Source organism: Phyllostomus hastatus, unplaced genomic scaffold (genome assembly GCF_019186645.2).
Source record: "Phyllostomus hastatus isolate PE091 unplaced genomic scaffold, TTU_PhHast_1.1 phas_contig_148, whole genome shotgun sequence".
NCBI lineage: Eukaryota > Metazoa > Chordata > Mammalia > Chiroptera > Phyllostomidae > Phyllostomus > Phyllostomus hastatus.
Window position 1 is genome coordinate 23,780,929 of NW_025333607.1, and position 14,746 is coordinate 23,795,674.

The following is a 14,746-nucleotide window of genomic DNA, read 5'->3' on the forward strand; positions in this document are numbered from 1 at the left end:
GGGGGCCGGAAGGGGCGGGAGCCGGAAGTGCGTGTGGCCTGGCAACAGCGGAGCCTGACGGGGCTTGGGGCCAGCGGAAGCGACAGTAAACGGTTTAGACTTTGTGAGCTGCACAGGCTGGGTCGCAGCTGCTCAGCTTTGTCCTCGTATAGGCAGTATACGCGTGATGAGCACGGCTGAGCACACTGCTCCGGCAGGGTCTCCGCCTCGGCACGTTGCAGGTTTGGGCCTCTCTGTGGCCTGCGTGTGCCCTCCCCGCACGTTCATGGTGAAACCCTCACCCCCAGGGTGATGGTGTTAGGAGGTGCAGCCTTTGGGAAGTGACTAGGCCTTGAGGGTAGAGCCCTTGTGAATAGCATCAGTGCCCTTATCAAATACTGTAAGCGGTCTTTCACCCACTTGTGCCAGGTGAGGACACAGCAAAAAGACAGCCGTCCGTGGGCCAGGGAGTGGACCTCGACCGTCACCCAATCAGCTGGCACCCTAGCCTCCGAAACCGTGAGAAATAAGTTTCTGCTGTTTAGAAGCCACCAGCCTGTGGAATCCTGTTACCGCACCCTGAACAGCAGAGATGTGTGGACGGGAGCCACTGTCAGGGCCGCCTTTGTGGCCATGGTACTGTCGAGACCGTCGCCGTTCTAGGTGGGACGATAGCCTTCTCATGGAAAGATCTGAGGGCGTGACACTTGTGTGCAGATTGGAACCAAGGCCGCTCACCGAGACTCCTCCCCTCTCTCTGGCCCTTGGAAGCCAAAGGGATATTGTCTTGTCTCTCCCCCTCCTCAGACTGTTATCTACCGTAAGTGGCCTGCAAAAATCGGAATCAGGAGGAGCATACACTTCTGCTTGCCTGGGAAGTCTGGCTTACATCTGTGGTTATAGTGTCATTTTTAACAGTGCTTCCTTCCAGTCTCTGAAGTACCCCAGTCTGGACAGTAACTTACATGGTCACCCCACTCAGAGGGCACAGGCCTTGGCCAGTTTCTAGCTTTATTTCTGGCCGGTTGTGAAGACCGCCTGCCCAGGACCAGTCTGCGCAGAACTCCCCTTGTGCCTCCAGCTCTCCTCCTCCTCCTCAGGCTGTGTCCAGACCCTGATCTGCCTGATGAGCAGCCAGGAATCCTGAGCGGCCAGCACCAGCAGCCGTATGCAGCTCAGCTGCTCCGCAGAGTCTGCTGCATAGAAGACCCTCTGGTCCAAGTGTCCCTCCACCAGCGGCCCGAGCAGGGCGTAGTGAGCACAGCCTTCAGAGTGCGGCAGGGGGCTGTAGCCCAGCTCCACTTGGCCCTGCTGCAGCCGGTACAGCCCTTGTTTGTCAGAGCCTGTCAGCACCTCCACCCGGATGACTTTCTGTGGCCTTTCCAAAACCACGGTCAGGTGGTTGCCTCTTAGGGGGTGGAGGGTGTAGTAGCTCTCCTTGTTCAGCACGTAAGCGTACTCTGGAAGCGAACTCGATACTGTCCTCATGTCAGTGAGGACGCTGGCTACCGGGTTGTCCGGCTCACCGAAGGCCGGTTCCTTCTCCACAGGAAAGCAGGTGTCCGCAGGCATGGAGTAACTGCGCACGGGGTGGAAGACTGAGGAACTGAAGCGGATCGGAACGTGCTGGGCCAAGAGAAGGCGGAATTCAGAGAGAAGCAGGTGAGTGGGCACATCTTTGGCGAAGAGGAGGAGGAACTCGGTCAGGCGGGCAAGGTCGCTGGTGTGGAAGACTTTCCCGGAGAAGCTCAGGCCAGAGAACTCCAGGGTCACCCAGGGCCGTTCTCTCCAGGCTGACAGTGCCCAGTAGATGGCAGAGACAAACTTGGGGGTGCACTGAACACGGTCTTCGATCATCAGAAAGTATTCAGAGAGGCTGAGAGCAAAGTTCATGAGGAGGGTGTAATCGACCTTCTGCCTGGAATACACAGTGGCACAGGGTGAGGAGTTGCCAGCGTCACCTGGGTCTCCCGGGACAGGGGAGCCACCAAGACGGCCGTGGATCACGAGCAGCTCCCGGGCCTCTATGTGAGATTGGAAGAGGCTGGAAATATCAGCGGCCATTTGTCTGAGCCACTCAGGGTCAGGGCCTGACAGGTGGACCAGCACCACGATGCAGCGCAGCTCCGGCCCCGAGGAGACGTGGAACAGGGACCGCAGGGTGTCCAAGAGGGCACTCCCGTGAGGACGCTGCACTGAGGAGATCCCCACTGTCAGCAGTTCTAGGGGTGAGGGGGACAGAGGGTGCCGTTAGCATGTCAAGGTGGTGACAACACTCTTCTCCACTCTCCCCTTTGTGCTAACACCTGAGACAGATTCCCATTTCCTTTCCCTTGGAGAGTGTGGTCAGAGAATGTGATGCAGTTTTGCTTAATCAGCACTTGCAGGGCTGTTGGGGGCATCTTTATGAAGGACGAGGCTCCTTCTGATCGGGAGGCTGCCACGTACCAAACGTAAAGTTGCTGATGTGCCAGATTAACCTGGCCTTGACCTCAGACTTGGGTGGGAGGGTCCGCAGGGACCGAGGAGCCGGAGGGCCGAAGTCTAGGGCCCAGTGAGTTGGCATCTGCCAAGCTCAGCTCCCTCCCTGGGGGGCCAGTCACGAATAGGCTGTGCTGGGGGGAGATCCCTAGCGGCCGCTGTGTACTCTCCACTGTGTGAGGCACTCGGGGCGGCAGGTGGGACTGGAGCCTGCATCCGATGCCTAAGCACGGCTGTCCCCAGAGCCCTGCTTTCCCCGAGATGCCAGCTCGCTCCCCTTCCCTCCCATACCCCAGCTTCTTAACGGATTGCCTGTCACTCCCCGCAGTCTAGCCTCCCCACCCCCATGCGCTCACTCTTTTCCTGGGGAGGGGCCCCAGCCAGGACTCTGTAGGTGGTGTGCTGGAGGACAGGGGGCCTTTTCTGCATCTCTCTGAAGATCTCCACGTGGTTCTTGTTTTCAGAGTTGGTTTGTTCCTGCTCCAGATGCTGTAATATCTTTTTCTTTTCCTCCTGCTGAGGATGGATAAGCGTCAGCCCTGAGCTTCACCCCGCTCCTCTGGAGACAACTGAGGACGAATCCCCCTTTTAGGACAGGCTGGGCAGTCCCCAGGTCGCCCAAGGGTCAGGGTCCGTGCAGCGCTGTTCCCATCTCATTACGAGAGCACACGTGCTCCGGGAGGGGTGGTGGGCCCTGGGGTCGGGGAAGTGGTGCTCTCCAGTTCCGTGTGGAGTGCCCCTGGAAGGTCCCAGGCTTCTGCAGAGCAAGAACCTGCCTGCCCCACCTTGCCACACGTCTAACTTCACCACCACAAGCTGGCAGCGCATCTGACTCTGCTTGGGCTGTGCTGGGTCTGTGGCAGCTGCTGAAGACCGAGTCTGCCTTGTCCTTACGCAAGTCACACCTGGTGCCTCGATTCTGAAGCCCTTTCCTCTGCTCAGTTCTGGCCATGCCCCTCCTCACACCCCTCAGACTCTGCTCTAGCTGGCTGGACCGTGTGGGGAGGACGTGGGCCTCAGAGCCTGAGCCTGATCTTCTCCGCTGCAGACTTGTGCACGTGGGAGGAGTCCCCACCATCCCGATCCCCGCTGTCCCCAACGGGAGAAGGGAAGGAACACTGCCTCTCTGGGGAGGTGGTGACGGGAAGTGGGCCCCAGGCAGCCTTCTCTCATGCTGGGTCTGCCCTCAGCATGGCAGTGGAGATGGTCTGTGCAAGGCTTTTTCCACACTTAAAACGCCCTCCTCCTCCCTTCCCCGCTCAAATCCTGTCCATAGTGAAGGTGGATTTAATAATATTCATCTTTAAAAAGATTTTTTAATCTTCACTTGAGGGTACTTTTTCATTCCATTTAGAGACAGAGGAAGGGAGAGACGGAAACTTCAATGCAAAAGAGAAGCATCGATTGGTTGCCTCCCTTAGGTGCCTGGACCAGGGGGCAAAATTGCCCTGACTGGGAATTGAACTCGCAGCCTTTCAGTTACGGGATGATGCTCCAACCAATATCTGTATTTCCAAACCAGTATCTGTTGTTTTTTGGATGCTTTCCTGAACCCTCAAGGGCCCCTCTGCTGTGGGTGACACTGGTCCTTTCCTCCCGGCTGAAGCGTTGGTGAGTGGCCCAGCCTCAACACGAGGCACTTACCAGCAACACGCCATGCTCCAGGGGCTCTCCCTCATTGTCCTGGAGGAAGAAGCTCAGGGAGAGGAAGGACACAGCCACGAGGGCGCATTTCCACAGGCAGGGGTGCATGGTGCCAGGCTGGGCCGCGCAGCAGCAAGGGAGCACGAAGGGGCCGGGGTCCCGAGAGCCTCCTGCTCGGGAAGCCGGGAAGATCGTCCAGTTGCCCAGAGGCCTCCCTGCCCTTCCCCGCCCCTTCCTCCTGGACACCTCTGGCACTTCACTTTCCTAGCCTCTCCTGCCCACAGTGACGGCCCGCCCCCGCCCCGCCCCGCGCCACCTGTAACCATCTAAGGAGAGACAAGGCTGTGGAGCTTGGGTCTCTTCAGCCTCTGCCTTCTTTGCCTCCTGGCAGGGTTTCCAGGGGGAACTGGAGCAGCTTCTCATTTGTCCGCTCTCGGAGCAGAGGCCCCACCGGGGAGGAACCCTTCCCTGAACGCGACTCGAGCTGCAGCCGCCACTGGGCCTGGCCACCCCCCAGCCCCAGCATTCTGTCGGACAGGTGGGAGACTGGGACCAAGGCAGAGGGCCGGGGGAAAGGCTTGTCTCCGCGACCCCCGCCTGGGGGGAGTGGCGGGCACCTGGAAGTGACCCGGAATTTCTGTGCTGTGGCCGTCTTCACTCTGTCTGTGGATCTGCAGCCACCGGAGACTTCCTGACAGAAAACGTGGCTTCATAAATCCTCAGAGAGCAGGATCTCTCTGAGATCCATGAGAAGAACTCCAGGGTTGTAGGGTGGGGCCCAGAGGGGCTCCTCCGAGGTGGAGTCGCCTCCCGGGAGACCCTGCCTGACAACCATTGTTCACCCTGGAAGGGGCCGCTCAGCGCCCCGTCTCGCACAGGCACCTGTCTTGGGGACAGTGGGAACAGGTGTGGGAAGGCCCGCTTTCCAGTCTTGCCTCCGGCCCAGACGCCGACGGCTAACTGTCGGTCTGAATCAAATTGGTGAGGGGCGATACTGAAGGGTCCCTCCCCTTACTTGAAGGGAGCCGTCCACGTTTACAGGATGTCCAATTACAGGGTAAGTAAGTATAGAAAGTTCACAATAATTTCTAATTTCCACTGTGACTTCTTCTTTGACCTATGAGCTATGTAGAAATGCTGCTTAATTTCCAAAGGTTTTGGGTTTTCTAGATATAAAGTTTTTTTACTTTCATTCATTTTTGGTTAGAGAGCGTGTTTTGTATGATTATCGTCTTTTACACCAGAGTCACCCTCTTCCCACCTCACCCCAGTCTTGACTCCCTGGCTTCCCTCCCAGACGAGCCCTTGGATTGGAGGCAGACCCAGCTTCTGACCGGCCTGCCGTCGCATCCTTGGAAGCGTTGCCGCCGCTGGGCCGGGAGGAGTGGCCATCTCAGCGAAGCTAAGCTCACCACCCTCCTGCTGGGGTGAGGCCTGGCCTGGGCCCCGGCCCCTGGCCGCCGGGGCCCTTGTGGCTAGGCAGCCTTGACAGCAAACGCCTGATCTGTCCTGTAAATCCACAGTTCTCATTTTTGGGGAGCTGCACTGTGCCCCACGTGGGCCGGAGCCTGCCGTTCAGCTCCCTCTTCGCCTGTGCCGTTGGAACACCTGCAGCAGGGCGGGGTCCCAGCAGCACCAGGCGGAAGGGCAGGGGGCCGCCCCTGGGGAAATGGAGCCTAACCCTCTCTAAACCACTGGGACCTGCTTCTTACTTTGTTTAAAATAGAGTTGGTGGAGCGGCCCCGCTTTTTATCAGGAATCTACCCCAGCCTTGCTTGGGTGGCTCAGTTGGTTACAATACGGTCCTGATACACCAAGGTTGTGGGGTCAACACCTGGTACAAGAGGCAACCAACGAATGAATCTGGTGGAACAACAGGTCGCTGCTTCCCTCCTTCCTCTCAGATCAATTTTAAAAAACTAAAAAGGAAACCCACCCCACCCGTGAGCCGCACCTCTGTGCCTGTGGGGCTGCGTCTCGCCCAGGGGCTTGGTGGGAACTGAACCCAGCACTGGAAGCCTTGGCCCAGGCTCGTCACTGCGGGGAGCCACCCACTGCAGGAGGGCGTGCCTTCTGGTTTGTGGGAAGTGCGGCAGCTGGCCCGGCTGAGTCCACTCTGAATCCCACACCAAGATAAGACCCGTGCGCCGGGAACTGTGGGAGCGGGTGGGTGGTGCAACACAGCCTCTGAGGCTGACCTGCGGGTTTGAACCATGGGAGCGTTGGAAGGAGGGGCTGTGCAGACGGCACCAGACACATCAGCGCAGCCTCAGACAGGCCGGGGGGGGGGGGGGACAGTCCCGGTGGCCTTGGAATAGGCCCACCCTTGTAAACCTCAGCTGTCCCAGCAGACAGCTGGGTGGCTTCCCTGGTGGCGTGGCCTAAGCTTCCGTCCCTAAATGGAGTCCAAACTCCCCGCGTGTCCGGGCGTCTCCCTCTCCCTGTTGTGCAGGTGCAGGTGCCTCTGGGGAGGGCGTCTGGAGATCTCACAGGGCCCGTGTGTCCCAGGGTCTCTCCTTCCGGGGACCTGCCCGCCTCTCCCATCGGCGCGTGTGGACGTGAAAACTGGCTCCAGTTCAGGGACCAGGCCAGGGCTGTGACTCACCGGGTGGCCTCCAGCCTGGGGTGCCCAGAGCTGCTCCCTGCCACCCTTACTGGGTATCCCCACCCCCCTCATCCCTCTCCCGCCACCCTGTTTCCAGACGCTCCAGCCTGTGTCCGCTCTGACGACAGCTGGTGTGGACGCAGCGCCTGGCTTCGGACTGGCGCTCTTCCCAGATGTCCGTCTCAAAGCTCTCCTTTGCTTGCTTCCCTCCCTGCCACCACGGGTCGCAATTCTCCAGCTGGCGAAAACCAGACCCTGCACATTAGCTGAGCTCAGGGCTCAGACGTTTTCTGGGAATCTCACAGCCACACGGAGCTAAAAATAAAAGTAAAGTATCCGAAGTTTTTCCCATCAGAAACATCCATGTTGCCTTATAGTCCCAGAGATGAGACTGCTGGACACAGAAGCTACCAGAGCAGAGCAAGCGATTTTCGGTGATTCTGAGGCTATTCAGGAAGGAGCACCTGGCATGCTGGGTGGTGACGGGCCAGAGCACTCTGCCCACCCAACGTGAAGGGGTCAGTGTCACGGGACGGCTGCCTTTGGTGTAGAGCAGACTCCGGGGACACAGGCCTGTCTCCTGCCGCCGCCGCCACACTGGACGTTCGGGGAGTCTGTTTGGTGCTGGTGGGAAAACAGACCCCCCCCCCCCGTCTTCTCTCGTCTCAGGGCATGAGTGCTGGCCAGCCCCACCCACTGCTCCTGCCCCGTGCGAGGATTCTGAACGGTGGGCCTTCGGCAGAGGGACCCAGGAAGGGTTTCGTGAGCCCACCTTGTCCACCTGTGTCTCTGGGGCCCAGAGCTCGTCACTTTCTCCTTTCAATGTGCCACGTCTTCCGGACCAGCAGTCCCGGAAGGGTCCCAAAAGGCACCCCACGGGTTTCGACACGGTCATGTTTTGGGTTTTGAGCTCTGCAGACTCTGACCTCCAACCTGACCCGCCCCAGAACTCCCGGTGGCCCCTCCAGCTGAGACGCACCCTTCACCCAGCCCACAGGCGGATGTGCCTGAGCACGACGGCGGAGGGTGTGCGGGCTGTCACAAGCACACGCACACACTTCACCTTCCTCCCGGCCCTGTGCGACAGCACCCGCCTGTCCAGGCGGCCGTCCACCAGGGGCCCCAGCAGGACGTAGTCGTCACAGTCACTGACCCTGTTGCTGGAGTCATAGCCCAGTTCCACGTGCCCCTCTTTCAGCTGGTTCTCCCCTCTCGGGCCAGAGCCTGTCTGCACCTGCACTCGGGACACCTGGGCGGGTGTGTCCAGAACCACAGTCAGGTGGCTGCCAGCCTCCGCCGACCTGGCACAGAAGCAGCTCTCGTCCAGGCTGTAGGCGCTTGAGGGGACAGAGTTGTTGGCGGCCTCCAGGCTGGTGTGGACGGAGGCCGCTGGGTTGCTGGGCGAGCCGATGTCCTCCTCCTCAAAGTGGGAGGAGCCGCCCGAGCGCTGGAAGAGGGGGGGCAGGAACTGGACCGGCGTGCTCCGCTCGAGGTCCCACAAGTGGGCAAGGAGCCGGGCACAGGGCATCTCCCGGTGGAAGAGGAGGAGGAAGCGGGCGACTCGGGGCAGGTCTCCCGTGCGGAAGAGCTTCCCGGTGAGGCCCAGCCGGGAGAACTCCAGAGTCGCCCACGGCCGGTGCGCCCAGGCAGACACCGCGGTGGCTATCTGGGTCACAAATCCAGGGGCACAGCGCACGTCATCTTCGACCATCAGGAAGTAGTCAGCGAGCTGGGTGGCGGAGTTCATGAGGGAGGCGTAGCCCCTGTTCTGCCCGGAGCGGAGGGCCACGTGGGCAGGAGGGTCACCAACGGTGTCCTTCAGGTCCTTCGAGGGCAGGCTGCTTGCAAGTGGAGTGGTGATCACCACAAGTTCTCTGGCCTGGACGTGGGGTTTAAACAGGGCCGAGAGGTTGCGGGTCATCCGAGTGGGCCACCCGGAGCCCTTGGGGTCGGGGCCCGCCGCGTGCAGCAGGACAGTGAAGTGTTTCCGCTCCGACGAGGAGGAGGCAGAGAAGAGGGACCGCAGGGTGCCCACGAGGCTGCTCCCCTGGGGAGGGGGCGCTGCAGAGATGCCTATGGCCAGCAGTTCTAGGGGTGGGAGGGAAGAGGGCGTTTGTCCACTCACGGAAGCGAGAAGAACAGCTGCTGTGGGTGAGGCTGTGATCCTCTCCGATCTTTCTGTGCCACCTTAATGAGCTCCTCTGGTTATCTTGCACTTTCTCCCCCCCAGGCCTAAGTACGGACTATGTTAGGAGTTAGTATCTGCTCGGTCACAAGTTGTTTTCAAAAAGATCCCTACCTTTCAGAAACTATTGTGGGAGAAACAAATAAAGATGATGAGCTAAAAAAAAATTGCATTGATGTCTCTTCCCTCCCAAATCCCACTGAAAAACCAGAAAGGATGCCATTAGAGAACCAAAACATCTGCAGAATTCCTGGAAGGCAGCGAAAGTGCACGGGAGAAGTCCGAGTAGAAGAACTCATAGCTCAGCAGGCACAGGACACCACGCACAACCTGTGGTGCGTCTTCTCACCAAAGCCTCAGAGGAAGTCTAAGTGCGAGCCACCGAAAGAAAGGAGCAGGCTCTGGGATGGCCGCCTGGACAGTCCGTCAAAGGGCCGCTTCCACAGCCACTGGACCAGTGACCACCACGGGGCTGGCTGTGGCCACGCCCACTGCAGGTGGACGTGCTCAGGGTCGCTGTCTGAGTGAAGTGGAAGGCCTGCCCGGCAGAGCCCACGGGTGAGTCCTGGGGCTGGAGGGAGCCCCACGGTGGAGGCACGGGCTTGAGGCAGCAGCGGGGGCACATCAGGTGTGGCATCTGCCTGGGGGATAAAGCCCAGCGCTGGCCCCCTGAAGGTGACGTTGGGACTGAGAGGTATCTATAAACTCATGGATTTCAAGTTTCAGACCACTGAGAGTTCATCCTGTTGCTGCTCAAATTGTTCTATGTTTGGCAAACAGCCTTTTGAAGTTAGATCCTCAGCGTTTTTGAAATGACTAGTTATTTTCAAAAGCTTCCTCACTCTACTATGACATTTCCTGCCTTGGACCCCAAGTCTGCCTTTTTTCCAAGGAACCTGGTTCTTTTTAATGGAAAACAGTATTTATTTAACAAGCACTCATCACTGGTGGGTCATTTCTAGGCCAGCAGACAGACCTAAAACCTTTTTTTAAAAGATAAAACACATCCTGACTTCACACAGACACTTTGCAATGCCCTGCATTAAAAATGCATTTAGCTAGCTTTGCACAGTGCAACATTGTAGCCATGAGGGTTATGCAAGGCGGGATTAGTGCTCATTTTAAAACATGCCTTTGAACTGAGAGAAGAACTGTTTTTCCTTATTCAGAGTCCTTATGTTATTATTGTTTGGTTTTTTTTTTTACTGATTTGAGAGACACATCAATGTGTTGTACTACTTATTTATGCATTGTTAGTTGATTCCTGTAATGTGCCCTGACCAGGGATTGAACCCGCAGCCTTGACGTATTGGGACGACACCCTAACCACCTGAGCTGCCTGGCCATGACAGAGTTCTTGTATTGTTAAGGCCAACACACTTAAGACCCCTTCAACTTAACTATATTTTATCGACACAATAGCTTAGTCCTGTCCTTTGAAGTCCTAAACTATTTCAACCAGGACAGTTTCTTCTGTCTTAAGGTTTACCTTTTCTCATCAAATACCATCGCAACCTATGGGGATGGAATGTGTGGCAGAGCCGGACCTCGGGAGGGTATGCAGTGCCAAGGGGAAGCTTGCTGAGCAGGGAGAGCCAGTGTCCTGACTGAGCGGCAGGTCACAGGCCGAGCATCATCTAGACGTAGACCTCAGCAACAGATGCCAGCACAGTCCCCACCCGGAAGAGGACGCTGCGGGGGCGGGGGGTGGTGGTGAGGACCACAGACAGATCCTGCTGGAGTGTGGTTCTGAGACTAGCCAGTGGACAGTTGGCTCTGAAAGCTGTGACACTGGGTGAGGTCCCCAGGCAGTCCAGACAAGGACAGAGCTCTGGGGTGCATTGGCACTCAGGTGTTGGAGAGAGAAGATAAAACTAGCAAAGACACGGAGAATCTACCTGTGAGGTGGGAGGAAAACCAGGAGAGTCTGGGGCCCTGGAAGCCACTGGGGAGCGCTGGCAAGTGTGTGACAGATGCTGTCACAGTCCCTGCCCCCGCCCGCCTGACCTGCCCTTCGAGGGTCAGACCCTTGTGCACACTCACTCTTTTTGCCGGGAGGGGCTCCAATCAAGATTCGGGAGTTCACATTTCTGAGTGGTTCTGAGTTTTTCTGCATGCCTTTGAAGGTTTCCAGGTGGTGTGTTCTACCAGGGTCGAGCTGCATCCGGGCTCTCTGCCAAGCTACCAGCTTCTTTTCCTCCTGAGGAAAGAGTAGGTTTCAGCTCTGAGTCCTGCTCCTTGGGAATAAGGGCTGGGTGTGTTCCCCTTTGCACCACACAATAAAACATCTCCGGGATCCACGGCAGGTTGCTCAGGGCGCAATTTAGTTACTTCCTCACCTTCTGGAAAAGTCCTGCCCTGGGGGTTCTCATATAGGTTATGGCTTGGGGGTGAAGGGAGTGGGGCTTTTTCAGCTCTCTAGGGTTGCAGGTAGGGAATGAGGTGCTATCAGGCCTGGCCATTCCCCACCCCACCAGTCATCTCCGCCTGGTCTGATGAGTCACTTAACCCAGGAAGGGCAAACAGGAGAGAGGAGCAAGGGGATGCTTCTCAGTTCCCGTTGGTGGCACTCCACCCTCCACATTCATTCACCACTCTTCTTTTCTTTCTTTGCCTTTTCTGGGCCCTGGTGGAATTTTCTCAACCACCTACAATTTTTCTCGGCTTGGAGAAATGACAACTTTGCTGAGGTTCAGGATCCTATGGTGTAAAATGGGGATAAAATGGGTAACTTGAAAACCACAGGAAATGTGTCATTTCTTCACAGCCCTGAATGCTCTCTTCCAGAGTGCCACAGCCCTTATTGCCCCATAGAAGAAAAATACATTGAGTCCTCAGGCCTTATTATCTTTCTTCATTGACTGTCTACAATGTTAGTAACAATTTTTTAAACTTACTGATTTTTTTAGGGAGAGAGAGGAACAGAGGGAGGGAGGGAGAGGAAGAGGGGGTGGGGAGAGGAGAGAGACTTGTAGTTCCATTCACTGACGCATTGATTGGTTGCTTCTTGCATGTGCCCTGACCCGGGTCAAACCCACAACCCTGTGTACCGGAAAGATGCTCTGGCCGAGCTGCCTAGCCAGGGCCGTCAGTGACAACTTCACACAAATGGACACTTAGCTGACACCTCCCTTTTTTCTGTCCAGGGATTTCAACTTTGCCCACCCCCAGCCTCTGGCACTCACCACGGAGAGGAAACTCGTGGGGTCGAAGGGGTTTTCTGTGACAAAGAGGAAGACTGAGAGCACCGCCGCCACCGTGACAGCAAGCACCCACAGGGACTCTTTCATGGTGCCGGCTGGGAACTCACACAGCTGCTGCTCGGTCTGTGGCCCCAGGTGCGCACTCAGACAACTGTGCTCCCACATAGCTGTTGAGAAGAGTTTTCATTGAACAGTTTTTTAAAAAAGACTTTATGTATTTTTAGAAAGAGGGGAAGGGGAGGAGGAAGAGAGGGCAAAAAGACATTGACGTGAGAGAAACACTGATCTGTTGCTTCTTGCACACGCCCTGACCAGGGACTGAACCTGCAACGCAGGCAGGGGCCCCGATCAGGGGTCAGACCGGCAACTTTCTGCTTTGCAGGACAACACCTAACCAACTGCGTCTCACCAGTGAGGGCTAGGCTTCACTCTTGACGGCGCACGTTCTAGGAGTTTGGACATGACATGCCATTATAACACATAGATTTTCACTGCCCTAAATATCCTCTGGGCTCTGCCTATTCATTGTCCCACCCAACCCCTGATCCTTTTTACCATCTCTATAGTTTTGTCTTTCCCACAAAGTCATATAGTTGGAAGTGCACAGTACATGGCTTTTTCATATTGGCTTCTTTTACTTAGTAATGTGCATGTAAGGTACCACCGTGTCTTCTCGTGGCTTGATAAGTTATTTCTTTTTAGTGCTGAATAATATTCCACTATATGAATGCACCACAGCTCATTAATGTGTTCTGCTGATAGACATCTTGGTTTCTTCCCAGTTTTGGCAATTATGAATGAAGCTACTATAAATACCTGTGGGAAGATCTGGTAGCATATGTTTTCAACTTATTTTCTGTTGGTGATCTCACTGGGGATCCCTTGTATGTGAGGACTCCTCTCTCTCCCTGCTTTCAAGATTCTGTCTTTCGAAAGTTTGGTGATAACGTGTTGTAGTGTGGGTCTTCCTGAGTTCGTTTTACTTGGAGTTCATTGAGCTTCTTGGAAGTTTATATTCATCAAATTTGGGAAGATTTCATCCATTATTTCTTGAAGCATTCTCTCTGCCTCTTCCTCTCTCTCCTTTCCCCCCAGGAGTCCCACGATGGGTGTGCTGACTGCGCTCTGCTTCAGCTGCAACACCCGTTTCCTTCTGCTGTCAGACACGGGCTCCCCTGGTTCTCAGGTCTTCAGTTTTGGACTGGACACTGCACCAGCAGCTTTCCTGGGCCTCCAGCTTACAGACAGAAAACCATGGGGTTTCTCATCCTCCATAATTTGGTGCACCAATCCCTCACAATGTGTCTCTGTTTGCTGTATACCCTATCGGTGTCCTCCAGAGAAACCAACACAGGCACTGATGAAGGATCTATGAATGGGATCAAGTCAGATACAGGAGAACCTTCTCCCTTTCTGATGTGACACTCCGTCCCCTCAGGGCTTCTGAGGAGGCAGCAAGGAAACGAAATACATTTATAAATATATAAAGGTCCTCACCATGACAGTGAAAGTCCTCACCATGACTGGAGCTGTAGTTCCACCTGAGGTTGTTCTCTTCTGGGTACACAGGAACTGAGTTCCACACATTCTGAGTGTTCAGGACTGTCCCCAAAGTCAAGAAGAAAACTGGGGTGGCGGGGCACAGTGCCGAGACGGGGCCAGAGTGTGCATCCTCTGAGGCGAGAGGCAGCTGGCCCTGGCGCAGATGACACCTCCCTGACAACCATTGTTCTCCGCACCACGCCCCCCTCACAGCAAGCACCACCTCCTTGCTGAGGGTCCCCAGGAGTGGTGAGGGGGTCCTGGTGGCAGTGCCTGGGTTTCTGACCTAGATCCCACAGAGTGGGCTGTGACTGGGCCACATTTGTCTCCAAATAAAAAAGTTTCATTGGTGGCCTGGCTGGCGTGGCTCAGTGGATGGAGCGCAGGCTGCAAACCAAAGGATCGCCGGTAAGATTCCCAGTCGGGGCACAGGCCTGGGTTGCAGGTCAGGTCCCCAGTAGGGGGCGTGTGAGAGGCAACCTCACACTGATGTTTCTCTCCCTCTCTTTCTCCCTCCCTTCCCCTCTAAGAATAAATAAATAAATAAACAAAACCGTAAAGAAAAGCTTTATTGGTATCTTCCCAAATATAAATACGATACCTGTTCAGTATAAAACACTGGGTCAATGACGACAGAGCTACCGAGTGTGGTAATCTGAGAACAGGTAAGTCTTATCTCGGCAAAGTTACCGTTATCAGTTCCCTTGGACAACTTCCAGTTCCCACTCATCCCAGACACGCTTTTCCCTCAAACCCTTCCTCCTCTTCATCTGGTCACCAGTCTGCCTTCCCAACGCCCACCTGCCTCCCTGCATTCTTGGACTGCTCTGGACGAGACACACATTTAGCTGCTAAGGAAAACCAAGTGAGATGGATGGACTCTGGACGAAGCCACAGGAGCCTAGCAGGGCTGTGAAGACGGGACCCTGCGGGCACTCCGTTCTGACCCACGCGGCGTGGATTCCGGGCCCGAGACAGCAAACCCCTCACAGGGCGGAACGACCTGCGGGGTCGCCCCAACACCATCTACCCTCGCACAATCCAGTCGCTGGAGGGCGCCGGGCGCTCGATGATGACGTGTCCCTACGCCTGGCAGTGATTGGCGGC

General features: G+C 56.3%; 2 protein-coding genes and 1 long non-coding RNA gene across 6 annotated transcripts; 1 reads left to right on the top strand and 2 right to left on the bottom strand.

The window, feature by feature from the left end:
• Positions 1-26: 26 nt before the first annotated feature.
• On the bottom strand, positions 27-4,500 carry LOC123832157 (alpha-1,3-mannosyl-glycoprotein 4-beta-N-acetylglucosaminyltransferase-like protein MGAT4E). Its single transcript, XM_045859701.1, has 2 exons — positions 2,817-4,500; positions 27-2,201 (listed from the first exon to the last, which is right to left on the bottom strand). The coding sequence occupies exons 1-2, from the start codon at positions 2,887-2,889 to the stop codon at positions 991-993; spliced, it is 1,284 nt and encodes a 427-aa protein (XP_045715657.1). The 5' UTR covers positions 2,890-4,500; the 3' UTR covers positions 27-990.
• On the top strand, positions 1,503-5,296 carry LOC123832173. 2 transcript variants are annotated; one of them, XR_006788012.1, is made up of 2 exons: positions 1,503-1,641; positions 4,496-5,296. It is a non-coding gene; the product is annotated as an uncharacterized LOC123832173 (long non-coding RNA). The 2 variants fall into 2 exon arrangements; XR_006788013.1 differs by lacking the exon at positions 1,503-1,641 and adding an exon at positions 2,078-2,207.
• Positions 5,297-5,404: 108 nt separating this feature from the next.
• On the bottom strand, positions 5,405-14,681 carry LOC123832142 (alpha-1,6-mannosyl-glycoprotein 4-beta-N-acetylglucosaminyltransferase-like). Of its 3 annotated transcripts, none has more exons than XM_045859673.1 (4): positions 14,482-14,681; positions 12,080-12,264; positions 10,938-11,094; positions 5,405-8,797 (listed from the first exon to the last, which is right to left on the bottom strand). In XM_045859673.1, exons 1-4 carry the CDS (start codon positions 14,663-14,665, stop codon positions 7,692-7,694), a joined length of 1,632 nt encoding a protein of 543 aa, XP_045715629.1. In that variant the 5' UTR covers positions 14,666-14,681; the 3' UTR covers positions 5,405-7,691. The 3 variants fall into 3 exon arrangements, with proteins under 3 accessions (XP_045715629.1, XP_045715638.1, XP_045715646.1); XM_045859682.1 differs by having other exon boundaries at positions 14,441-14,681; XM_045859690.1 differs by lacking the exons at positions 12,080-12,264; positions 14,482-14,681 and adding an exon at positions 11,234-11,353.
• Positions 14,682-14,746: the final 65 nt, after the last annotated feature.

Coding starts and splice junctions, on each gene's coding strand:
- LOC123832157 (XM_045859701.1), bottom strand. CDS start 2,889: ATGCAGAAAAGGCCCCCTGTCCTCCAGCACACCACCTACAGAGTCCTG. Junction 2,202..2,816: donor GGCCCCTCCCCAGGAAAAGA/GTGAGCGCATGG, acceptor CCTCACCCCTAG/AACTGCTGACAGTGGGGATC.
- LOC123832142 (XM_045859673.1), bottom strand. CDS start 14,665: ATGGTGTTGGGGCGACCCCGCAGGTCGTTCCGCCCTGTGAGGGGTTTG. Junction 11,095..12,079: donor CCACGAGTTTCCTCTCCGTG/GTGAGTGCCAGA, acceptor CTCTTTCCTCAG/GAGGAAAAGAAGCTGGTAGC. Junction 8,798..10,937: donor AGCCCCTCCCGGCAAAAAGA/GTGAGTGTGCAC, acceptor TCCCACCCCTAG/AACTGCTGGCCATAGGCATC.